Raw genomic sequence first — 25,115 nt, 5'->3', positions numbered from 1 at the left:
TGAAATGACCTGTTTACAGTTCATTTACTGTAATAATGTTGTACTGTAAAACAGCTTGACAATATAACTGCTCTACTGTAATTGTGTTTTACAGTATGATACTGTAAATATATTTTGGAATATGTCACAATTGTGTTTTATACTGTAAATTACTATATAGTACAGGGGTCACTAATAGGCGGACCACGGTCCAGATCCGGACCCAGACGATGTCCTATCCGGACCCGGACGTATAACTGATGGATAATTGAGAATTATACATTTTGGCGGAGTGCTTCTATTTTAACCTGTGCAGCTTTTCTAGCCTTTACGGAACTCGTTCAGCAGTCCAGGAAATGCACCGACCAATGAGGCTACATGAGTCGTAAATCATCTCCCGTGATGCTACTCAGCCAATCGAATATGTGTATTCCAAAATGCATCATGAAAAGAGGAAAGTGGACCTTGAAAACAGAGCTTTTAACAAAGAATGGACGGACTCTTATTTGTTCATTCTTCCTGCTGCCGCTACAAAACCACTCTGCCTCATATGTTCAGATACCGTGGCCGATACTGAACGCACCGATGTGTAACGCCACCACGAGACCAAACATACATCTTTTGAGCAAACACTCCAGTCTGAACTGAGGGCAAGATGTTAAGATGTTAAGATGTTAAGATGTGTAGAGATTGTTTATTATGAAGTTGACTGAGACCGTTATGATGTGAAATGGAGTTAACAAAACAGAAGAAATAAGTTAACTCCAGCCAAACTCTTTCATTTTTCATTTTCATTCAATTTTCTCAAATCAAGCACTTTCTTTAAAGATGCAAGTTTTTCAAAAGTTCTCTTTTGTGTATTTTATTTTTAGATGGAGCCCTTATTTTACTTGAAATGAGAAGAACATTTATTTATGTATTTCTATCAGTGGTGGGCCGTCAGGGCCAGCAAGGCCTTCTCTGCTGGCCTAAACAGAATCACAAAGTTATAGCTATTTTATAATTTAATAATTGTTCTTAAATACACTACATGTATCGTAATTTATAAAAATATTTTTCCCATTATCTTATTTTCTCATTGCACAGCTACTGTCTTCCTCAGTTGCTCTGCTTCCAGTGCAGCTTGTTTTAAGTAGAGCTTTTATCCAATCAGAGTTCACCTCTGTGTCTCTAGGTAAGAACAGAGGCCCGAGGCCTGCAGACTCTCAAGTGAATCCATGTGCAGTTTAAGTGAATGGGGACGATATTGTTGATTGACATAGTGTTCAACCAATCAGATCTTTAGTTTGACATGTTGAGCGTATTCTTGTGGTAGCTAAACTGTGAAGAAATAAAGAGACAGTGTGAGAGGTCATGAGGTGGTCAGGGGGTTATCTGCATATTTAAATCAAACAAACAAATTACACTGAAGTGACAATTGTCCAGACACATCAAATCAGTGGAGCTTCCAGTTCCAGCTTTGTGTAGCATGATTACTAAACTGTCCCGCCCCTCCCATGTCACAGATATTTCTTGACTACATGTTTCAGCAGAAAAAGATTACATGAAAATAAGGAAGTTAAATATTCTCAAAATGCTGTTTCATTGTGACCAAAACAGACTTTAGACACGTCTGTGTTTTGTGCCCTTGGCCGGTTCCTTAAGGCACTGATGCCTACACCAGGCAGGTAGCAGCTCGCTGTCCCGCTCAATCACACTTCAGCAGCAGGACACATGGACGTGGACGGACACGCTGTCTGCTTTACCGTAAGTCTCTGTGAATCACAAACTCTCCCACAGGTGTTTTCCACACCTGACATACTTTTCCTCTGCAATGTCCTTATCAGCTGGGTTGCATAACACAGACGTGTACAGTGGAGGGACGTCGAATTAGTGAGTAATGTCAAGGGTCCTTTACGTCGCTACCATGTGAACTGGCTTTAAATGAGTTCATGCGATGAATATTTTGTGATAAGGACAGAAGAAGGAATCAATGTGAGGAAAGAATTTGATTTTTCAGTCATTTTAAAATGTTATCTGGAGTCCGTTGCTCAATGATTAAACATTCTCATGCCTTCTGAAATGTGGCTCTTTTAGAAGGCACATATTTTTTGGTTGGATGTCAGATTTTGAAACAAAACCATGCGAACGCACCAGATGTGAATTTCTGTCTTGTACTGCCAACATGTTGAGTTCACAGTACACAGTACACAGTACACATATCCAAAAAGCTGGTTTCAATTTAGCTGCTTTGCTGATTGCGGGCTCGCCCCCCCGACAAACAAATACAAAGAGGAAGCTGGAACACCCGGTGGACGCTGGCGGCTTCCTCTTGAGCAGTGAGACTCCATCTTGAGCTGTCAATTTAGAACTAATTTCATTGTGTTTTCTTTTCATATCTTCACTCTGTAGATATTCTCACATTTACAGGAAAAAAGTGACACAGTGACAAAATATAATGATATATTATAATGATATATAATATAATGATATAATGATATATGATACATATTCTGAAGGTCAGATGGCATAAAACAAACAAAGAATCAATAAAACTTTACCATATTGGGTAATAGGAAAGTAAAAGCTCTTAAAGTCTGACAACAAAAAATAGAGCCACATTTATTGAGGAGGGAAAATCTATAAAACAATGTTCAAATATTACAGCTAGAGTGTGTTGTGATGTATAACTGGTAAAACATGTGTGAGGTAAAGCATTGGCAATTGTTTTCTGTAAATCCTCTGGCTGCTTTACATATAAAATACATGAAATATTCTCTGGTTCCAGCTTCTTAAATGTGAGGCTTTGCCGCTTTTCTCTGTTTTATATAATCATAAACTGAATACATTTATAGTTTTAGACAAAGCAAGCCCTTTGTTCTGTCATCTTGTGCATTTTCTAACATATTATAAATGAATGGATAAGACAGCTCATCACAAAAACAATTAACTTAATGGACTCTACAGACAGACAGAACCAAAAACCAAAAACGGGCAGAGTTTGTAAACTGAACACCAGTCTATATGTCATAAACATGCACGGTTGTGTTCTGCTATCTCCATGCTGGCGTGGGAAACGGAGCAGCCGTTGAAACACACCTCGGTCAACTTAAGCAAGGTTGTGGGTTTGAACACGTGACCCCGCTACGCTCGGCCATAAAAGCCTGTGTTTGGGCCCCGCCAGGTTCACACCACTGGGTCAGAATGAGGGGGCTGCTCGCACTCACCGCGCTGTTTGTGGCCGTTCTCGGCAAGGAGACGTTTGAGGGGTAAGTGGGTCTGCCAGAGACGCTGTGAGTGATCTGTACGTGTACAGAAATGTGAAATAATAATGACTCAATATGTAGCACCTATAATATGTATTATTGTAAACTAAAGGCAACAGTTGATAGCTGACAATGTAAACTTGTTTCAGATACCTAAAGTGATAACTCCAGTTTTGTAATAAATGCAGTGGCTTATATTTTTCTGAGGAAGTTTCAGCAGAGACGTGTCAGTCTTACTTCACCCCATGTGAGCCAACTTCTCTCTGGGTCTGGGCGGTCTGAGTTGAGTCAAAGGATGTAAAACTTTGTGGTTCTCTTTTCAGTCATCAGGTGCTTCGCATCATTGCACAGGATGAAGTCCAGCTGGCTCTTATCAAGGACCTGGAGGACATGGTCGAGTTCGAGGTCAGTTATTCCACACTAACACTAATTCTAAATAATAACACAAATCTTCAAATGAGTGACAGTTAAACCGTTGTTCCGAGGACTTGATATGTTGTATGATATCTGTGTTTTCTTCCAGCTGGACTTCTGGAGGGGGGTGACCGATGTGGCGACTCCCGTGGATATCAGAGTTCCCATCCACAGCCTGCAGTCCGTCAAAATCCACCTGGAGAGTCTGCAAATCCAGTACTCCATCATGATCCAAGACCTTCAGGTACGAGACCCGCAAACAGAACTAAATCCACTGTGCTTAGAATTTGAGTGCTTCGGGAGTCTGAAGCAGATTTCGGGCCAAAGCTATAAATACATGTTATATGTGCTGTACTCAAATGTTGTCATCCTGCAGGCGATGCTGGATGCGGAGCAGGAGGAGATGGAGTCTGCTGCTCGTGTCGCTGAGCCCAGAAACACGGACAGCTTCGACTTCTCCAGGTACCACCCCATCAACGAGGTCAGTACGCACGCTCACTGAAAGTATTAATACTACAGACAACTTTCATTAAATACATTTCAACTCAATTCTTGGTTCTAACGTATTCAAATAAAAACAAATCAGGATGGTGTTTGTAGCATTCATACATAAGATAATGATAGTTTGCTATCTAGTGTCTGATTTTAACAATTACATTCATTCTATGTTTATTGTTATGATTGATTTTTGAGAAACTGGAAACATCTTTTTAGGTCACATATCACTAGAGAGACTAATAAAACCACTTGAAACCAAATGGGGCAACATTCCTGCAACTAATATAATTCACCAAAACGTCACGAGTCCACCCGTTACATGTTTGGGAACAAAGACATGCACCATTAAAAATCCATTCATCTATTTTCTGCCGCTTGTCGGGGGCTCAGCAAGCTAGGCAAGGTAGTCCGGATGTCCCTCTCCGGTGGAGGCCAACATCCACAGAAAACCTTTTTAACTTCCTGCCGACAAGACGGACACATGTCTCACTCTGGTTAAATAAGGACCGGGTAGCTTGAAGCTCTGGGCGGATTAAGAGACTATAGGCCCCTGGGTGCTGACAGGCAAAAGGCTCCACCACCTCTCCTTCACACTAGACTTTATAGTTGTTTATCCTCTCTTTGTTGTTGTGGTGTGTCTCTTTTTCCTAATTAAGGATCTCTCTGTGGTTTGTTGTCTCTTTGTGGTCATATTTTGTGTCTCTTTGTGGTTGATTTTCCCTTTTCATAATCGTTGTGAGTTGTTTTGCATCTATTTGTAGTATTTTGAGTCTCGTTGCAGTTGTTTTGTATCTCTTTTAAGTCATTTTACATCTCTTTGTAGTTGTTTTGTGGTCATTTATGTCTTTAAGTAGTTGTTTTGTGTCTCTTTGTGGTCATCTGTTGTCTCTTTGCATCCGTTTTGCATCTGTTTGCAGTTGTTTTGGTCTCTTTGCAGTCTTTTTGTTATTCTTTGTGGTCAGTAATCTCTTCCTGGTTGGTACGTGTCTCTTTGAGTGACATTTTGTCGGTGAAGCCAGGGGGCCCCTGGGCCTGTGCCCTGTATGCCCGTTCATTAATCGGTCCATGCTCATAACAAAGGCTCCTCAGTGCAGCACCCCAACTAGACTTCTATGTTGCATCCCAAAGTGTTTCAACAACAGATTTAAACTCACTCAGGACCAACCAGTGCAATACAGAATGATGTCACAACCTTAAACCGTCTTTGTCTTTGGTTTAGATCTACAGTTTCCAGGACATGCTGGTGGCTGAGAATCCCAACCTGGTCAGCAAGATTGTGATCGGTCAGAGCTACCAGGGTCGTCCCCTGAATGTGCTCAAGGTAAATAAAACAATGTATTTATTAAATCAATAAAAAAAATTAAAAAAATAAAAAAATTAACGACCACAAATAGAACAACCCATTGTTCTTCATAAAGGGTCGTGGATAAGTTGAGCACTTGCTCCACAAACTGAAGAGATTTGTTCATGCTGACATCATGAGATGTTAAATAATAACAATTTTAAAAGTTTACTCGTAGTTTGACTGCTACTTTCCTCTCCTGTAGTTCAGCACCGGTGGAACCAACCGTCCCGCCATCTGGATCGACACTGGAATCCATTCCAGAGAGTGGGTCACTCAGGCCAGCGGCACGTGGTTCGCCAAAAAGGTGCTTTTGACAATTATCCCATTGTTCACTGTCTCCGCAGATCTTTTCACCACTGACCGGCGTCACACTGACTACCGTGTTCTTGACATTTGTGTGAGTAGATTGTGACTGATTATGGACGTGAGACCGCTATCACCGCCATCCTCAACAAGATGGACATCTTCGTGGAGATTGTGACCAACCCCGATGGCTTCTACTACACTCACAACTCAGTGAGTCTCTCAGTGATAGATTTGTTTTACTGACTGATTTAAGAATGATTTCCTGCCACTTTCACATTTGTAATTGACAATATTCATTCATGGTACTTTTTTTTAAGGCTCCGATAGGGTTTCTCGACCCTGTCGAGATCCCAAAGTACACGTATAACACACGCGGTGATTTAAAAGTGACAAATTGTGATGAGCTACTCTGATGATTCCAGAACCGTATGTGGCGTAAGACCAGGAAGCCCAACCCCGGCACGAGCTGTGTGGGAGTCGACCCCAACAGGAACTGGGATGCTGGTTTTGGAGGTAAAGTCTGAAATCGACAAAGGCACCACATGTCATCCTCAATACTTATTTTTGAAACTCCAACTTTTGTCTCTTCCTCTGGCTCTGTAATTATTATTATCATCATTTTTTGTGTACACTGGCCCTGATATGTCATAATAATAAAAAGCCCTTAACAATACACATTTTTACACAAAAAACATTTGACCTGTATTTAATATTACTTTTTTAGTGACATTCTTTGCCGTCTGCCATTGCCACGCTCGATACTGCCACAAGATGGTGCCAAAGTACCAAATGTTTAATTCCTACACGCAGTGGCTTTAATTAGCCCTGGCCAAAATGGCGGACACACTTACACAGATTTGCCTCAAATTGCTCACCAACACTCAGATGACACAAATCGAAATACATCAAATACATAACAAATATACTTTGATGATCACAACACATTTTTCTGACTCTGTTGTTATCTCTGTGTGTAGGAGCTGGTGCCAGCGGCAACCCCTGCTCAGAGACCTACCGAGGAAGCAGGGCTCACTCTGAGTCTGAGGTCAAGTCCATTGTGGACTTTGTGAAGTCCCACGGTAACTTCAAGGCCTTCATCTCCATCCATTCCTACTCTCAGATGCTGCTGTACCCCTACGGCTACACCAGGACTCCAGCCAGGGACCAGACCGAGCTGGTAGAAATCACACTCTTTGCCTTTAATGACTTGTTTTTTACCCAGAACTTCTATTATTTTTTACGATCAAACTGGGAAAACCGATTTCTTTGGGCTCATTAGCTTGTTGTATTTTTTACTGTTGTGTCAGAAATGTAAGAATATGCAGCAATATGAGAAGCTATAAATAGAGGTTCATGTGTCATTGTGGTGATCTCTTCCCACAGCACAATCTGGCTAAGAAGGCCATCACTGACCTGGCTTCTCTGTACGGTACCAGGTACAGATACGGCAGCATCATCAACACCATCTGTAAGTCGGAAGTATTTCAATTCCACAAACTGTTTCTTCACTCAACTGTTCTTACGATATCTTACGAACAGTTAGCCCTCATTTTTCACTGTTTTTTCTATGAAAGCCAGAAGAAATGTGGGCTTTTGTGGTCTTCATACTTTTTATTTTCGTGGTGGTGACGTGAAGTCATGCGACCTTGGTGTAGTTTGTTTCGAGCCTAACGTTATCTTTTTACTGCTGACGATTGTATTTATCCTTCAAAAATCATAAAAGTTTGTTCATTTGTAAAAGAGTATCATAAACATTGTTTGCCAAAGACTTCATTTTATGCAATAATCCAAAATCCATTGGAAAATCCCATTGTCTTTTTGAACCAGCGCGAAGCTAACTTCCTGGTTGGCCTACAGAAACAAAGTCCTCCCTGCAGCACTCTATTATGGCTGCCATCTATACAGAAATACTCTAACAGTACCTGTTTCAATCGTAGACCAAGCCAGCGGCGGCACCATCGACTGGACCTACAACCAGGGCATCAAGTACTCCTACACCTTCGAGCTGAGGGACACTGGCCGTTACGGCTTCATCCTGCCGGCCAGTCAGATCCTCCCCACTGCCCAGGAGACTTGGTTGGCTCTGATGGCGATCATGGACCACACCTTCAAGAACACCTACTAATATGTGTGTGTGTGTGCAATTGGAAGTCCCTGTGGAGAGGATATTGTTGGCAAACGTCATCTGTAAATACGTCAGCATACGTCATGACTCTTCAGACAATGAAAATCACAGACGAATAAATAAGCACACTTGAAAACTTCCATGATTTCAAATATTTTTAATTGGGTGCACGTTGTCCATGTTTATGCACATAAGACATGTCCTCATTTCACACCTTTCTGTATTATTTCCACATCCTTTAAACCTCTCTCTACTCAGAGCTGGTCAAAGAACATAAATAACTAAATACAGAGTATAAATCTCTCCCTATCTCATCCTGATCCTGTCACGTTTTGTGCCAATCTTATCTTATTCTTATGGGTAACAATTTTTCCTTGTTTACATTTGTTTTTACCCAGATGTGACCAGAGTAAGAGGATGTTACATTCGTCATCCAGTAAACTACTGAATTACATCAGCCTCTCTCTCAACAGAAGATTTAATTATAAGCCATTGAATATAAATCATTTAGCTGCTTTTGCGATTTGCTGTCAACATTTCGGACTCATTAAGACGAGGAAACGATACAGCAAACAATTATACACTTTATTTGACATTAATTTACAAAGAAAGTCATGTGATCTGATTGTTCATGTGAGTTAAGACTGACTGTCGTCCACACCTTCAATAAATGTACTTATACTTATACTTACACTGTGAGTGAATCCAGAGAAAACCGATCAACAATAAGTCACTAACATGCCATCAAATCCAAAGGCCACACATTAGCAATACTGTTCATCAATGCGTCCGTCACTGAAGTGCTGCTTGTGCTTCGGTTACAGCCAGTTTCCTTCCTTCAGTGACGCTGCGATAACGATCCGTCCGTCTGTCTGAAGGCGTCGGCTCATCAGTTAGTGTGATCGCAACTTACTTTAATCCACACACACACACAACCAGTCAGGTCACTGCATAAGAAGGCTGCTCATGAAGGCCGTCGTTTTAGGATTCACAGCATGTGACAATGTGGAGGAAAATTACAAAAATACAGAAGAGCTTTTCTTAATTTTACAAAATGGATCAAGCTCTTTGACATTATATAAATTACATCTCATGTAATACATAGTTTCCCAGCATGTCCTTCATTTCACCAATGCCATTTTGTTTTTGTTGGCTGTCACACTGATGGAGTTAAGCTGGACCCCTCTGGACAAAATAATGTCCAAACAGATTTGAACAGAATGAAGTGATTATCTGTAATAGTGCGACATGAAAAATGTATTTGAGTGCAAAAAAACTCCATCGGTTCTCAGGTTCACAGACGAGGCACTGTGCAAACATTCACATATCAGCATTTATTAAATATAAGAGAAAAAAAACAAGCTTCAAGGGGAAATACTTCAGTCTGACGTAATATCTCCAGAGGTGGAAGAGAACGCAGTATTACAATGAAACTAGATGTCGTTATGTTCGTTATGGACTTTGTGTTGGAGGTTTGTTTGTTTGTGTACATCTGCGTGGTTGGGGGGGGGGGGGGTTATTTCCAGGGTCTGCTGATCTGAACCCTGGCGCTGTCCGTCCCAGATGCAGAGGAACTCTGTCGACTCCGAGCGCTGGAAGCTTTAGACGTGGAGCTGCTGCTGCTGCTTGATGCGCGGCTGGACATGCAGCCTGCGGTGAACACACACACACACACACACACACACACACACACACACACACACACACATGCAAACACTGAACGGGAAGTGGTAGACGGGGCAAACGTAGCTTTTGAGAGTTCTTGTGCTCATAAATTTTGATTCATGACTTCATGGAGCAAAGCAATCAGGAGGGAAGGGCCATTGTACCGGGTCAATAGATACTTGAGTTAGTGGTTTCAATAATTGTGCCACAAGCACCAGTTTTTGTGTCTTGGCAGATGTAAAAAACAAACGGTGGTCTTACTGTTGGAGTTACTGGGGATGAGTATCTCCTCCAGCTGCTCCTGGATCTTGGTGAGCTCGTCTGACGTGAACCGCCACCTCTTCTCTGCTGGTAGCGACGGCGGCGGCACAGAGCTCCTCTTCGCCCTCAGCGACGTGGGGGAGGACAGGCACGAGGTCGGGATGGAGCCCGTCGTCATCCCTTCTGGAAACCTCTGAGCGATTACCTTTAAACCTGGGAGACGACAACATCCATCTGTCCTCAAATACGATACTTAAGATGAAATCTATACTGCGGATTAGATTACTTTTAAAGGAAGCAACAACAATACTTTACCTCCAGACAGCAGGAACAGATTGTCAAACCCTCGTTGACACATGACGGTGGCTGCCTGGCTGGCCATCCTCTCATCCTCATCGTACATGATAATGATCTTCCCTGCTGTATTTTTCTACAAAGTGTGTGGGTTAAGTTCAGTTCACTGAGTTTCAAAAAGCCCCCACACTGATTTTGCGACATAAAAAGCCGGACAGGTCAATGTTTAGTGTTGCAGGATACGTATTCCAGCACGCCTTTGGTGTAGGGGTTCATTGTTCGAGACAGCGTGGCGATGGGGAAACTGTGTGCTGTTGGAGAAAGAGAAACAACAAGACATGTTTTGCATGAGAAGCCTGATGATCTGGCTTCATGTTTTATTTTTTTGTTAGTCACCTACCGCTGATAATGTGGCAGCAGTCGTATTGGTCGCGGTCCCGCACGTCCAGCAGCAGGTAGGGGCAGTCGGGGTAGGGCCTGTCAGCGAGCTCGGGGCGCGACACCGACTCGTTCTCCGTCTCCTGATGGTTCCTGTCCACGTTCAGCTCCCCCACGCCACTAATAACACTGCAAGAGGCTCAAAGTTAGAGGCTGCAACACCTGTGTCACAAACACAGAAATGTGTTTAAAGCTGCGAGGATCTTTCATTCAGAGTTGATTTTGGCGGTTCCTTGTGGACAAAAGCAGTAGTGTTCCAGAGCACCAGAGTCCCTTTAGAAAACCTCTCATTGTACTGCAGCAGGGTCTGATAGTCCGCCACGCTCAGTCCTGGTTCTGGTTCTCCCATGCCTCCCTGCCCAGCAATACGGCCGTTTCTGGTGAACCATTGAACCATCAACATGTCTGATTTTACAGGGAATCGGATCCGACGACAAGCATTAATAATAACTATGAAGAAATAAACAATATTCTCTCTGATGGTCTACTTATGTAGGTCATAAAGAGCCTTCAGTATGAGATTGAGACTGTTTCATAACCTTTTTAAAGTTTCATGTATACCATTACATTAATTTATTAATTGATATCGACTCTTATTACAGGTTTGGCTTTTATAGACATTTATTGTGTTCTGGCACTCTGTATGTTAATAAGGAAGGTATAATGCACAGTTAGGTATCCAACATAAGAAAATAACGGACGAGATGAGGTCAGTCTTTGTTTATGACGCCAGAGTGACTCACTATATGCAGTGGCAACTTGGCAAAGAAACTGAAAGAAAGTCATTTATTTTATTTAAATCATTTCATGTTCCTTAAATTTCAGTTTTATGCAACTGTTGCTGGTGTGTTGAACCATTAATATAGCGTTAAATATAAGTATACTTAACGTAGCTTTACTTTTACTCTAAGGCAGGTTAGACAACCACATGCACGGATTTAGAGTGTTGATTGAACTCTTGAACGATTCCACTCTGTTGGCTAGTAAGACACATTTTCCATGGCACCAATGGTGGACACACCCCTTCTATACCCTCTGGTACCGTTCTACTGTCTGTAACAGTCGGTGATAAGTCAGTAAAGGACAGTACGGATTTTGTAACGTAAAGCAAGGGAGGGGTTGTTCTCCCAAGTGTCGAAACCAGTGAACGTGAAACCGGAGCCTCGAGGAGGAAGACGTGAGCATGGAGCGGAGCCAAACACTGTAGGAGAACACCACTTTCCCCTTGTGTAGGTTCACCCCAGGGCTGCCCTACTCTCTCTCCATCTGTCCTCCCCACAAGGTGCAGGTGACCTAACAGCTCTGCCGTTACAGAGACCACAGATAGAGTTACACTCTGGGGGAGGGGGGGACGCAGGTGAGAGGAGGGGACGCTGAGAACATCTTGAGCGAGGTGATTGTGTGACAAACAGGAGGGTGGGAATGAGGGACGGGCAGATTGTCTTCAGGGGGGAAGAAAGGTGGATGAAGCGTGTTGAGTGTAGATCCAGACACGGGGGGGGGGGGGGGGGGGGGGGGGTGTAGGGTTACAGGCGTGCTTGTGGTTCAGGGTTGAGATTGTTGGATGCTGGGTGTGACTGAGTATGACAGTGTGAATGTATGGAACACAGTTAAGACACGGAACAAGAAGTTAAAGGGCCAGTTCACAGAAAATGATAAAAACATCTTCTCACTTATCTCTTAGTAGCATTTAGCCACGCAGATAGTTTTGGTTTTATTCGGCCCGATTCGGCCTCAACGCGAACAAAATGGATGTAAATGGAGTTCAGTTTGTGTTTCTCACAGCATTTAACATTCTATATAAATTCAACAGCAGCATGCCCAATGGTGAAACAGTGTCGCAACACAGTTTGCTAAGTCCCGCCCCTCAAAAGCAGACTGGTCAATCATAGCGATGATACGACGTACAGACCGCGATGTAAACAGTTTTTAGCAACAAGGAGGAGTTTCTGTGGTATTTCTAACTTTACTGTATGATATTTATAGATAATATTTCAGTGAGCTGACCATTTAAAACCGATCCAATGCTGATAGATGTATAACGAGATGCTGAAACAACAGAAACCACTTTCTTGAGTTGGTATTTGGTTGTCAACATCAAGTTGGCCTGTGTTATTGGAGAAGTGAATATCATAGCCCACTACTACTGAAACTCTAGTACACAAAAGTTAGCCAGAGAGAGTTGCAGCTGCACATCCTGAGAGGGCAGAACACGGCACCAACGCCAGGCACAGCGGCACAATTCACATAAAGGTTGACCACCAAACTAGGAGCGATATGGTGTGCTGTGTACAGTGTGAGGTACTCAGTAAGGCTTTAAAGGCTGTTCAGTACCTCAGCAGTGTGGACCTGGCGGAGTAGCAGATTTCCCCGGTGTCTCCTGCATCCTGCCGATCTGAATGAGGCGACGCCTGTAGGGAGCCGTTGGCGTGTTCAGACAGGCACTCCAGGTCGGCATCAGACACCACAGACAGACAGTCTGCAAAGCAACGGGGAGTAGGAAATACAATTATCATATAGTACATTTACATTTAGTATATCCAGTACAAATAACGTTAGTGACTCAAGTTAAATGTGTTTTATAATGTGAATGACCCATTTGGTATCAAGCAGGAGATGAATAAAGTTGTTATTCTGCTAGTTACCTTCTGGGCCGCGCAATTCACCATCAATCTCATTTTCATTCAGGTCCGATACGGAGGCTACCTGAAGTACCTGGTGTGAAAAAACAAGTTCAGATGTCTAAGCTGCACGTACTTTGGAAGAAAAAATGCAAAGAAATTGGAAGTAAGAGTGCCAAGAGAATGATAACCTGGAGTCTGTAAATGAATTCAGAGCCGTCTCTCTAGAACTATTCACACAAGTAGGATATTAATTATTAATCACTGCGTTTCTCACTGCATTCTTTCCATCACCTCCTAAATACAGGCCACAGAAATAACTGCCGGCTGGAATTATCCCCCGAGTACGACACAGAAATCTCACAGGAGGCAACAGTACCGCAAGGAAATAAATGCATTAATGCTCACCAATTGTGCAAACGTTGTCACCTTTAACCGCTTGAAGATTTCATCTTTTCGATACCGGTAATCTGAAAGAAAGGGAGAAAATATGGTTACATTTAAGTAGGTTTATAGGAGGAAGGGGGCCTCAAAGCCCCGATGACAGTCGTGACATATCTCATTTAGAATGGCCGCTGTAGCTGAAGATACCAGCTTTGCACCCCGGAGTAATTGTTGTGTTCGACAATTACATAATCTAGTAAAACAACCGTGATGATTACTCCATCTATCCCATGCAGCCGTGCTACAGACAACTCACCCGTCTTGCAGGTCCTCCTTCTCCTCATCCCCTCTAAAGCTTCACTAAAGCTCGGCTCCGCCCTGTTTGTTCCCATGCTTCCTTCCAGCCAAACCTCCCTACTACCGCACCCAAATCAGGCTGCTCAGACAAATGTATCTGCGCTGTTATTATCCACGGTGTGACCTCACTGGCTCACATACCACTGCTGGCACGTGACCAGCATGTCCTCCACACAGTCACACAGAGGAACACTTGTGGACAGCAGTGCAAATCCTCCATTCATGAAGGAATTAGTGTCACTTATCCCTGAGAAATCAGAGGACGGGTCAACACAAAACGACCACCGTCAACAAAGAAGCTCTTTAACTAGGAAATATCAGCGGGTTAGGGCTTCTCCAGTTTACCTCTTGAAGTACACGAGCAGACAGAGAAGAGGAAACCACACATCTTTGGGGAAATGAAGGGCCAAGCTGGATTTCCCAATACGTAAAACAACACATACAAACATCTGCTATGTATGAGTGCACCAAACAAAGTAACTACATGTAGTTGGGTAGATAAATAAAACATGATATTAACACTTGCCAATGATGATTCCTCTTCAAATGAGTTACTCACTTTTGTTAATCTCCTCCAGTTTTTCCAGATATTTTGAAAGGCTGCATCCTATTATACAAAAATGACAGTAAAATAAATCATTATAAATCATTTATTAGCTTATCACACAGTAGTAAATTAGTTACAACTGTAAATAGACAGGTTACCTGTGTCCAGCCGGGTTTTGACATGTTGAAACTTTACGTTTTTCGGTGTCCTTTTTGTCATGTACTGGAAGGAAAAGACAACCATGGGTTCATGTTAGCTGTATGACCAAAAACAAAGACGCTAGTTACGTTAGCATGTAGCGGTAAGCTCTCAGAAAGAGCTAATTTAGCTCACGACGTGAGTTGTGCAGGTCCACTTGCGTTGATATGGTAACTCAACACTGACCAAAGCTAACTAGCTAGCTTACTATGATAGCTACATTTGTTGGCCCGCGCTGTACTGACAGTACATGCTAATATATCGATAGTGCAATACTACCAGATAGCGGGTAAATAAAATAAGTAATGCTAAAAAACATTACCTGTACACTACCGATGCCCCGATTGAGCGACATCTTTTCACACCGAAATACCCAAACATCAACTTCCAAAAGGTTAATAACAATCTCGCTGCTGATTGGTCGGTGCTGTTCCCACCGACCAATCAGAGGAGCTGATACTCTGGAGCATCATATGATATGAGATGGCTAGTTGCTTAGCAGCGACAGACGCTCCAGCGTTAACGACATGCCGCGTTCAAAGTCACATAGGAATAACCGAAACGAGTTTGGATGATATTTATTTTTAAGTTCACAAAACAGAGTTAAATTTAATAGATGTACAGCCAAACTCAGAGTTTCCCAATTAAGTTAGGTTACTATGCTTACAGCTTGAATGGTATTTTTTAAATTTGTGAATGGATTTTCTTTTATATAGGATTCTCGTGTCTTGACCTTTTCAGTAGTTTTAGTGAATGCAGCATCACTCTCTTCGGTTGCTGCAAGATCGAGCAGAACATCCGGGTTATCTGAGTTTGACAGGTCGGGTCTGAGACGGATGCTAAAGGACTATCGAGCAGAACATCGGAGTTATCTGAGTTTGACAGGTCAGGTCTGAGGCGGTTGCTAAAGGCGCCCTGTTTGACAGCCATGGAAGTTTCCCTCTGACAACATTTGCTCTCAAATGCCCGCTATGGCGTCTGTTATGGTAAGTGCATTTGCCAATACTTTCTGAAATGTTTAATAAGCAAAAGTGCGTTTTACTCTGACAACGTTACACTTGTGCTAATAAGTAGCTGAGTCGGCGAGTTTCCAAAGCTACTAAGAGGATTTGCTGAGTGGGGCTGTCAAACACACCTCTGGTCTTCGCTATTACATCGTTACAAACATAGTAAACTTGCTTTTTATAACGTTTGTTTTAGTGCTTGAAGTTGTTGCTCGTTGTAATGTCTCTTTAATGCTTTTGCCTAAACGCAAACCAAGCAGTGACGTCATCCCAGAGGGAGTTTCCTGCACAGCCCTCCACCACTAAGCAACACTAGCAGCACGTGTTTACAGCTCTTTCCCTCACATAGTGCAAATCATTTTGAGACAGAGTGAAATGAACATGGTGCATGAGTTTACATTAAATACACACACACACACACACACACAGTCTTAACAGTTGAAAGTGCCCTTCACCACACCTTTTTCCCCAAACTTCTCGTGAAATAAATGTCTCTTCGCAAATCATTCCTTATCTGAAACTGCAGAGGAAAGGCAGAGTTTCCCCTCACTGACTCTGCATTGCCGTTGCAGGAGGACCCGGCCCTGGAGAGACACTTCAAGGGCCACAAAGATGCTGTCACCTGTGCAGACTTCAATCCAAACTGCAAACAGCTGGGTAATGTTTTTGCTACAGATGCTGTTTGGCTTAATTAAAAGGTTAACAGTATAAACTTAGCCCACTTTGTTCCCTGTAATAGCCTCTTTAAATACCAGTAATACAGTTTTTTGTGTAAGTCTTTGTCATTTATCTTTCTTTTGTGTCCCTCTAGCCTCGGGGTCAGTGGATAAGAGCCTGATGATCTGGAATCTGGCTCCGAAGGCGAGGGCTTTCCGCTACGTTGGCCACCAAGACGTCATCACTGGGGCGCAGTTCTCCCCCTCCGGTACCCTGGTGGCCACTTCCTCCAAGGACAGAACGGTCCGACTGTGGACCCCTTCCATGTAGGCTCAAGTCTCTTCTTTCTGCTCTAGATCAGGGCCTCTCTGACTAAGATAAGTGGGCCGTAATAACACAAACCCTACAAGCTGAGGCTGCACGGGATGTTTTACAGGAAGAAGCTGGATATTCAATCAGTTGTATTTAAGATGAGATAAGAAAAACAGAACTTTATTAATCATAAAGCAAAGTCTTTGATCAAAGATTACTACAGAAGAATAAGAAAAAACTGTATAATACAAATAAAAACATATGAACAATAGCATTACATCTTTTACACTTATAATTATTATTCTAACACCAGTGCAAAATAGAACAATTAGAGTGAGCTTAAAAAAATATAAAAAGTAAATAACAACATAAGAATAAAAACAAAGAGTAAAAATATAATGTTAAAAAGAAGATATATATATATAGATAGATAGATAGATAGATAGATAGATAGGGGGAGGAGTTGTATACTGAAGAGACGTCCCGTGGCGTTCTATGTGTTATTCTGTGTTTCACAGGAAAGGAGAGTCCACGGTGTTCAAAGCCCACACGGCCGCCGTGCGCAGCGTCGCCTTCTCCCACGACGGCCAGAAACTGGTGACGGCGTCCGACGACAAGTCCGTCAAAGTGTGGAGCGTTCACCGGCAGTGCTTCGTCTACTCCCTCAACCAGCACACCAACTGGGTGCGCTGTGCCAGGTACCCAGCAGCACCGCATCCCCAGTAACCTCTAGTGCAACTGAGAATATCTTTATCCTTCACCTGCTTTCTGAAATGACCTTTTGGTCCCATGAGCCAAGGATTGGTCCAAGGATAAACAACAGGAATACACTTTACAAACCAATAGTTATACACTCTTTTCTAAGTATTTGGCACTCTACTTGCCTTTGAATCCGCCCACTCCACTGAGTTTAAATTGAAAACTCTGTCTGATATCAGGCAAGCAGAGTCCTTTTTTCAATATTTTGAATTAGGCACTATGTGAAGCATCTGAATGAGACACGTAGATCAATTCAGTGGTCTAGATTTGCTGCTGTGGGTGTAATCGTTTGTCTTTTGGTCGCTGCAGGTTTTCTCCAGATGGCCGTCTGATAGCGTCCTGTGGAGACGACCGCACCGTCCGGCTGTGGGACACGTCCACCAAACACTGCATCAACTGTTTCACTGACTATGGAGGGTACGTCCTCAAAGTGTCCCGTTATTCTCCTTAGCTTTGGTTTTGTAATCACGTTGTTTTTTAAAAAATTAGTTAGATTTGGTCCCTTCAAATTGTATATTTCTATGTAAGTTATTGTTCTCAGCACAGCCTCTGGAGATTATATTTTTTACCCTTTTTGTATTTAAACAACCAATACATTTACAAAGAGGAGGTGGATAATGTATTTTCTGATTTCAGAAGGCCAAAACATCACAGAATATAATTAAAAGATGCGTTAAAAAATGAATCCGAATTGATTTAGTGGAGTCATTACCTTTTCTGTCCCATAGATGGCGGTGTTGTCTGTTATGAACACACTGCAGCCAGTCACTGAGTGTTTTTTTTGATCTTCCAGATCAGAAACGTTTGTCGGTTTCAACTCAAGCGGCACCTGCATCGCGTCCTCGGGAGCCGACAGTTCCCTGAAAATCTGGGATCTACGGACCAACAAGCTGATTCAGCATTATCAAGGTCTGTCCTAATGTAACAATGCAGCATATACAGTTTGGAAAATAAAGGAACCACCTGAAACATCCTTGCTAATATCTGTGTACCAAGATCGCTGTAAATGCGTTTTTGTCTCTCTGTGTGTGTGTGTGTGTGTGTGTGTGTGTGTGTGTGTGTGTGTGTGTGTGTGTGTGTGTGTGTGTGTGTGTGTGTGTGTGTGTGTGTGTGTGTGTGTGTGTGTGTGGCTTATTTCTTGGATCAGTCCACCATGCAGGAATCAACAGCTTTTCCTTCCACCCGTCCGACGACTACCTGATCAGTGGCTCCAGTGACGGCACTGTTAAGATCCTGGACCTGGTGGAGGGCCGCCTCATCTACACCCTGCATGGGCACAAGGTGAGGCAACAGCTCAGTTCACCCGTCAGACATCAGACGCTCTGAGCAGCGTTATTCTAGGACTGATGACTCTTTTACAGTTTGTAAACAATGATGACGTACGGAAGTGTGTTAGTAGCTTGCAGACATAGACGCCACCGGTGTTTCAGTTTAACGAGTGAACGTGTTAACTGGTGACTAAGCCGAAAGTGATGGCAGCTGTTGAAAACAGAACATTTAGGTGTCCTTTTAAATACAGACTCATCTGTGTTTATTATCTGCGCCAAATATTTACATAAGTTACTAGGAGAAACCACGGACGCATTCGGCTGAAAGTCACCAGTTAACGCGGTCACACGTTAATCTGGAACACCTGTTGCTGTCTGAATTCTGTAGAACTTGAGTCTGCTGTTGGAATAACGATTCTGACAATCGAACACATAACAAACAGACATTTTGATGCCGCAAACAGTTTTAATTCAATGATCTCGTCTGGACGGCTGGAACAAAACGTCACTTTTTTTGATGACGCTGGCTGTAAAAGGGTTTATATATTTCCCTGGATTAGTCCTTGAGGTGTTTGGTTAGGGTTTTTGTCACTAACCTTGATTACTATTTTTTCCAGGGTGCTGTAATCACTGTCGCGTTTTCCAGGGCCGGAGACCTCTTTGCATCGGGGGGAGCTGATGGTCAGGTTGGTGTTTTATGACGTTTAGCAGTACTTTTAGTGACTGGTAAATCTGCTGAACTCTGTTCAGGGAAGTTGTGCTGGTCCCCTCGATCCCCCAGGTGCTGATGTGGAGGACAAACTTTGACACCAAATCCTACCAGGACGTCCTGCAAAAACACAGCCGGAGGTCCACCCCGGATCCCCCACCCCACCTCACTGACATCCACCCCAGAGGACCCCACCTCCACCTCCCAAAGCCGACAGCCATCCAGGTCAGTTCAGCTTCACCCTGAACTTCATATATCAAGTTATGCAAATTCTGACTTCTACTTAAAATGATTAGGTGCTCCTTCAACTTCTCTGAAATCATAGTAATATAAAAGCTTAACTGGTGTACTTCTACTACCATCTACCATACAAACCAACATGAAGAAGGTACGACTCCACAAGACCAGGAATAAAATCACAAAATCATAGAAAACAAAAGCAGTGTCACCACATTAGGCCGAGGTCAGAGGTCAGAGGGCCAGATAGCAGCTCCGTGGGCTACAAACCATCAGCATCCTCTGTTTTATCATAACGGACCAGTGTTCACGCATTTTACTATTCACGTCCTTCTGCACAGACGAAGACGTATGTAGTGACAACGACCGGGTCCACGTTCCACACATAACATGTTTGTGTTCAGGAAATATTACAGGTGGGAAATCAAGAGACGTGTCGTAAAGGTCAGAAAGGGGAGCAGCTTCATGTGACTCTCTCTCTCTGCACACAGATCAGTCCAACGGTGGCAGACACTCAGTCCACTGATCCGCACGTCGTGGAGTTGGGCCAATCCGTTCACAGCACCACGGTAAGCCGGCGTAGTAACGCTACAGTCACACAGACGCATCACAAATCACACATCGTGTTACTAAACTGGAATAAAAACATTACTCAGTTTCTTGAGCAATAGCAAAAGAAATCCAGTTCAAATTTATTCATAGAGAACATTTTAAAAATAACAACAGTTGACCGACTGTACAATCAAATATAGCAAAAACATAAAAACAACACAGTTAAACAACATAGTAACATAAAACCGTAAGAAAAGCAACAAATGAAAGAAATAAAACAATAACTTATAAAACTAGTGGGAAAATGGATGGTGGCGCAAGTATCTGATAAAATGGAATTGGATCCGTTTTTGTGAGACTAGCGAGTGATGCCCATCAATGTGTATATTTCAATTTTGACACTTCAAAAAATGGACACCACTTAAAAACATTAACTTACACAGAAGCAGAAATATCCAGCTGCTACTCGTCATATCAAAATAAATACATACTTGCATTTTACAGTCTGAAATTAAAAGTGTGAGCCTGAAAGATTGACCTCGTTATCATGATCGATAACGGGACAGATCAACAGATTTGAGGTTGTGTGTATTTGAGAGGGGGGTGTTTTTCCCCCCATGGCCACCAGGTGGCAGTGCAGACCAGTCTATAGTTTGGCGGTCGTGCTGCAGCACTGAGGCCTTTTCATTCAGTCCAAACTGTTCATTCACTCGACAGACACGAGGTGATTTCAGCAGAGAGAGACACGTTGCCGTCCGTCTTTGCTCTTTAATTTAGTGTTAAAAAAAACAAACTACTCCAATTATAAAGTACCGCACCTTTGCACAACCACAAATCAGTGATTTCATTGATGACATGTTGGATTTATGGATACAAATGTGAGCTTAAACTTTTCAGCTCTCCTTTTGTATATTTTTAACTTCTGACCCAATGAGCCTTTGAATCCCACGTTGTGTTTTCCTCTCCGTAGTTTGTTTTGTTGCCGACGGCCCGTCTCGGCCCTGAACTTGAGTGGTTCACATCATTGTTGTAAGGTATCAAATCCTGGATGTGAATTAGCGCTATCCGCTTACTCCACAAACGCTGACCCTGGATAAACGGGCAGAAACCTGAGCTTGATGGAGGTGGGTGTTAATGTACAGCTTTAATGAGAACACTCTCTCACAGAGGTGAGGATGGCTGGTTTAATGGGAGCAGAGCTCATCCGCTGCCATGTGACAGACCAGACATCATTAATTGGTTTGAGTTTGTTTAATGCATTTGGATAAGGATGTGGTCTAGAAAGTGAAATGGTGCACAGAGTTTTCCTTCACAGCTGTGACGGTCTTTGTCTGCACAGTTAACACGGGAAGATGTCGCTTCTATTGATTTCATTCTGCATTGTTATGCTCTTAGAAATAAAAGGGCCACTTTATTCAATGACAGAATATATTTATATAAAAAACTTTTAATAATCCCCTGATCTCTTGCTATGTTCCTACAAAAGACACGTTTTAAAACTTGCAGCAGCAGTTCATTGTTCTTATCATGCGTGCATTAATCATTCATTTAGAACCTCAACATTGACCAAAGACTGCTGTGTAGCCCAACATCAGATTCGTCTCCTTGCCTCCTCCTCCTCCTCCTCCTCCTCCTCCTCCTCCTCCTCCTCCTCCTCCTCCTCCTCCCTCTCTGGATATCCTGAAGAAGCTTCGCTCCCTGCATGAATCGCCCAAACCTGCCTGAATGAAAATACCCGTGAGAGATCAGAGAGATCACATAGAGAGAGAGAGAGATGTGGTGAAGTAGAGATCAGAGACATGGGGAGAGAGCAGGAATCCACGTGCCGATGCTCCGGCACACGGGGGGCCGCAGCAGCCTCTCTAATAATAGACTAGCTGGAGTTCCGGCTGCCTGTTTAAACTGACTAACTCGCTGCACCCTGTAGTCACACACACACACACACACACGTAAACACCAACATCGAGTAAGCGATGTGTGTGTGCGTGTGCGTGTGCGTGTGTGTGTGTGTGTGTGTGTGTGTGCGCAGTTGGGCATGTGAGGGAACGAGCCTAGCACATGTGTGTGTGTGTGTGTGTGTGTTAATGCAGTGTGTACATGTGCAAATTCGCCCCCAAGTCATGTGTATGAATGTGTGTGTTTAGGGTCTGTTTATGTGCGTACATGAGCATTGGTGTGTGTGTGTGTGTGTGAGAGAGACAGTCCTCCCTGGTTAAAGCGGGTCAAGGAGGGAGCCCCCAGTGCTACTCCTCCTGTCAGCTCTGGTTTCCATCACTGAGGAACTCCTGCTCTCCTCCCCTCTTCCACTGTTTCCGCTGTCCTCAGAGTGCTTTCCCTTCCGTCCCCCCTCCTCCTTTATCGCCCTAATGGGTCCAAGCGTGGGCGGAAGAGAGAAAAATGAGCAGAGAGAGAGAGAGAGAGAGAGAGAGGGAAGGGACGGGAGATGCAAATGTCCTGAGGTGAGTACGTGGGTGGATGGGGAGGTTTCCCGCTGCCATCAGTGACCTTCGTCTCCTTAAGTTAGAGCCCTCTCCTCCTCTTCACTCTTTTCTTTTGACTTCAGTGACTCTAAACTTGAGTTTGTTCTCAATGTTCATGTGATTTAATTCGGGCTGCACGAATTATATAACCACGATTATTTTGATCAATATTAAGGACGGGGTCATTCATTTACTTCCATGTTGAGCTACGTTCATGCTAATCTGCATCAAAATACGACCGGTCGGTATTTACAGAGAATCTTCTAGAAGCAAAATAAAATAGCCAAAACCTTTGACTGATAAATAAAACACTTTCCTGCTAATGACCAAATATTTGCATCAAGACTTAACGCAAGATTCTTCTTCACCTGAATTCAGTGCATTTTTATTTTGCTCTCCAAAACTAGTAATATACAGTTATATACTACTCTTCTACTCTGGACTGCAGCTGCAACATTCAGCATTTTAAACGTCTAGACCACAGTCGGATCATGTTGGGAAGCCAAACTCGAGATTGCGATTACTATTCGACTAGTTGTGCAGCGCTAGTTCTGAAATGTGTTTAAATATCCTCATACAGATGTCACGCGCTTTTGGATTTTTTGAGGCGTGGGTTGATATTAAAACAGTTTTTTTTTCTTGTTGAGGGCAATGAAGTGAGATCTTTCTGCTGCTGCAGCACACAATGACAGATTCATCTGCAGACCACTTTTAAATCTGGTGGACAGCAACATATTAGCGCCTGTAGTTCTGACATGTTTAACGAAGGGAAGCCAAGAGCAATACCCCAAAACAACTCGGCTAATAATAATGTGTGCACGCATGACTGCTGTTAAGCACCTACTGTACATGAAGCCTGTAACAGGGAGGTGATGTCAGTGATGACACTGATTTGGCATCAGCTGTGTTTTGCCCCCCCCCCCCCTCACATGCATTAGCCATTAAGCTCTGCAGTGAGCTAGCGGCACTAGCAGGGCTCAGCACTTCTGAATGGAGTGTTCTCAGCAAACACGAAGTCATGGCGGAGCAGCTACAGGCCCAGGGTGGTGCCCTCACTCTGAGCTGACATTACAGCGCTCTGACAGCCTCACCAGCAGCCGTCACGTGGAGGATCTCAGCCGCGCCTGCAGCCATCGTGTCCATCAGCTGCTCTCTGTGTCCTTGAGCACTCAACCCTTTCACGCTTTCTCCTTGGAAACTACTTAGGACAAGCGATCGACGGACGAGCACGAATATCGTAGTTTTAAACAAACCTCATTTTGATGCAATCTGGAGGCTCCTCAAAAGGCTCCCAGAGCACCGGCTGCTAGCTGAATAGTTTCTACTTGACTGTGGCTAGCTACTACTTTTTTTTAATCTAAATGCCACTGAATTCATGCGACATGTGGGCAGAAAGCATTAAATATAATGAAGCAAGCAGTCTTCTGTGGGATGGACAGTAAAATGATTAACTTCTCCTCCAGAAATTGACCGTAGACTGTTAATTACGGAAGAAAAGATAAAGATGTCTGACAGCAGCATTCAAAAAATTGAACTTTTTTTCCCCTCGGTGTGCAGCCGTCGCTCCCTGAAAAAAAACATGGCGCTTGAGAATGCGTGCGAACCATGAGGACGTCGCTTTTGAGCGCAAAATAAATTTGAGGGCGCTAAAAACCACAAACCGCACGTGAACTGTGAGACCGGGCGTCTCTCGGCTGCTGGAGTCTCCACGTGACGTAAGAGTCTCTTACGTGGCAGCAGAGAGTGGGCGACGACAAGGAGAGGGTCAAACCCATTACACCGAACAGATATCAAGTCAGCTGTGAAACACGTGAAGGATGGCGAGCGTGAAATGAGGCCAAGGCAGACAACAGTGTTATAATGCCTGTGTGTGTGTGTGTGTGTGTGTGTGTGTGTGTGTGTGTGTGTGTGTGTGTGTGTGTGTGTGTGTGTGTGTGTGTGTGTGTGTGTGTGTGTGTGTGTGTGTGTGTGTGTGTGTGTGTGTGTGTGTGTGTGTGTGTGTGTGTGTGTGTGTGTGTGCACCTGTTTCATAAGGACTGAAATGTCCAGATGGGTAAGTTCTTTAAAAAGGAGAGCCGGTTGCAACCGTTTGGGTTGGTTCCGTTAGAAGTTAGGATCGGGTTGAGGTGAAGCGTCCGGTTATTTAAAGTGAGCGTCACCGTGTCGACGCTAAATGTTTTCAATGATGCTGCTGATGAGCGGTCGAAGCTTGAGAGGACCAGATGTGTGTTTTAAGAGGCGATTAGATAGCAGGAGGTTAGATTTGGTTACTTGAGTCGTCTCGCGTGTCCCTCCAGACGTTCGCTGTGACGCCAGTCTGACCAGACATGGTGTCCTCTACGGTGACGGGGCTCCGGTGTGAGTTTCTATGTCCCTCCAACCTTCCATTGAGATATAATCCTTATCACGTGTGAAGTCATTTTAGCGAGCTCTTCCATCAGTTGTAGGGACTCTTTTTTC

At 43.4% G+C, this 25,115-nt stretch overlaps 3 protein-coding genes across 3 annotated transcripts in view; 2 read left to right on the top strand and 1 right to left on the bottom strand.

The window, feature by feature from the left end:
• Positions 1-1,648: 1,648 nt before the first annotated feature.
• On the top strand, positions 1,649-8,052 carry cpa5 (carboxypeptidase A5). Its single transcript, XM_076089635.1, has 12 exons — positions 1,649-1,725; positions 3,143-3,227; positions 3,548-3,629; positions 3,748-3,882; positions 4,015-4,119; positions 5,356-5,457; positions 5,684-5,785; positions 5,887-5,997; positions 6,210-6,300; positions 6,765-6,964; positions 7,171-7,255; positions 7,725-8,052. Exons 2-12 carry the CDS (start codon positions 3,163-3,165, stop codon positions 7,910-7,912), a joined length of 1,266 nt encoding a protein of 421 aa, XP_075945750.1. The 5' UTR covers positions 1,649-1,725; positions 3,143-3,162; the 3' UTR covers positions 7,913-8,052.
• A 1,174-nt stretch (positions 8,053-9,226) lies between these two features.
• On the bottom strand, positions 9,227-15,106 carry cep41 (centrosomal protein 41). Its single transcript, XM_076089636.1, has 11 exons — positions 15,000-15,106; positions 14,638-14,701; positions 14,492-14,539; positions 13,600-13,661; positions 13,216-13,285; positions 12,905-13,049; positions 10,533-10,699; positions 10,376-10,443; positions 10,154-10,268; positions 9,839-10,051; positions 9,227-9,562 (listed from the first exon to the last, which is right to left on the bottom strand). Exons 1-11 carry the CDS (start codon positions 15,030-15,032, stop codon positions 9,429-9,431), a joined length of 1,119 nt encoding a protein of 372 aa, XP_075945751.1. The 5' UTR covers positions 15,033-15,106; the 3' UTR covers positions 9,227-9,428.
• A 424-nt stretch (positions 15,107-15,530) lies between these two features.
• Positions 15,531-25,115, top strand: part of poc1b (POC1 centriolar protein B) — a 42,077-nt gene continuing 32,492 nt past the window's right edge. Inside the window, exons 1-10 of the mRNA XM_076089634.1 lie at positions 15,531-15,663; positions 16,254-16,338; positions 16,493-16,664; positions 17,169-17,348; positions 17,719-17,826; positions 18,203-18,318; positions 18,557-18,690; positions 19,295-19,363; positions 19,459-19,611; positions 20,115-20,192. Of these exons, the coding sequence (XP_075945749.1) occupies positions 15,640-15,663; positions 16,254-16,338; positions 16,493-16,664; positions 17,169-17,348; positions 17,719-17,826; positions 18,203-18,318; positions 18,557-18,690; positions 19,295-19,363; positions 19,459-19,611; positions 20,115-20,192 (1,119 nt within the window). The 5' untranslated portion in view covers positions 15,531-15,639. The remainder of the gene's footprint in view (positions 15,664-16,253; positions 16,339-16,492; positions 16,665-17,168; positions 17,349-17,718; positions 17,827-18,202; positions 18,319-18,556; positions 18,691-19,294; positions 19,364-19,458; positions 19,612-20,114; positions 20,193-25,115) is intronic.

Source organism: Anarhichas minor, unplaced genomic scaffold (genome assembly GCF_050575085.1).
Source record: "Anarhichas minor isolate MPS153535 unplaced genomic scaffold, ASM5057508v1 ptg000011l, whole genome shotgun sequence".
NCBI lineage: Eukaryota > Metazoa > Chordata > Actinopteri > Perciformes > Anarhichadidae > Anarhichas > Anarhichas minor.
Note: the sequence above shows the minus strand (reverse complement) of the source record. Positions and strands in the feature narration are given on the sequence as shown.

Bases quoted from the DNA above. Each gene is read 5' to 3' on its own strand.
- cpa5 (XM_076089635.1), top strand. From the start codon at position 3,163: ATGAGGGGGCTGCTCGCACTCACCGCGCTGTTTGTGGCCGTTCTCGGC. The intron at 3,883-4,014 runs GTACGAGACCCG...GTCATCCTGCAG, and splicing joins TCATGATCCAAGACCTTCAG to GCGATGCTGGATGCGGAGCA. The intron at 6,301-6,764 runs GTAAAGTCTGAA...CTCTGTGTGTAG, and splicing joins CTGGGATGCTGGTTTTGGAG to GAGCTGGTGCCAGCGGCAAC.
- cep41 (XM_076089636.1), bottom strand. From the start codon at position 15,032: ATGTCGCTCAATCGGGGCATCGGTAGTGTACAG. The intron at 10,269-10,375 runs GTATCCTGCAAC...CACACTTTGTAG, and splicing joins CCAAAGGCGTGCTGGAATAC to AAAAATACAGCAGGGAAGAT. The intron at 10,052-10,153 runs GTAAAGTATTGT...GTCGTCTCCCAG, and splicing joins TCTGTTCCTGCTGTCTGGAG to GTTTAAAGGTAATCGCTCAG.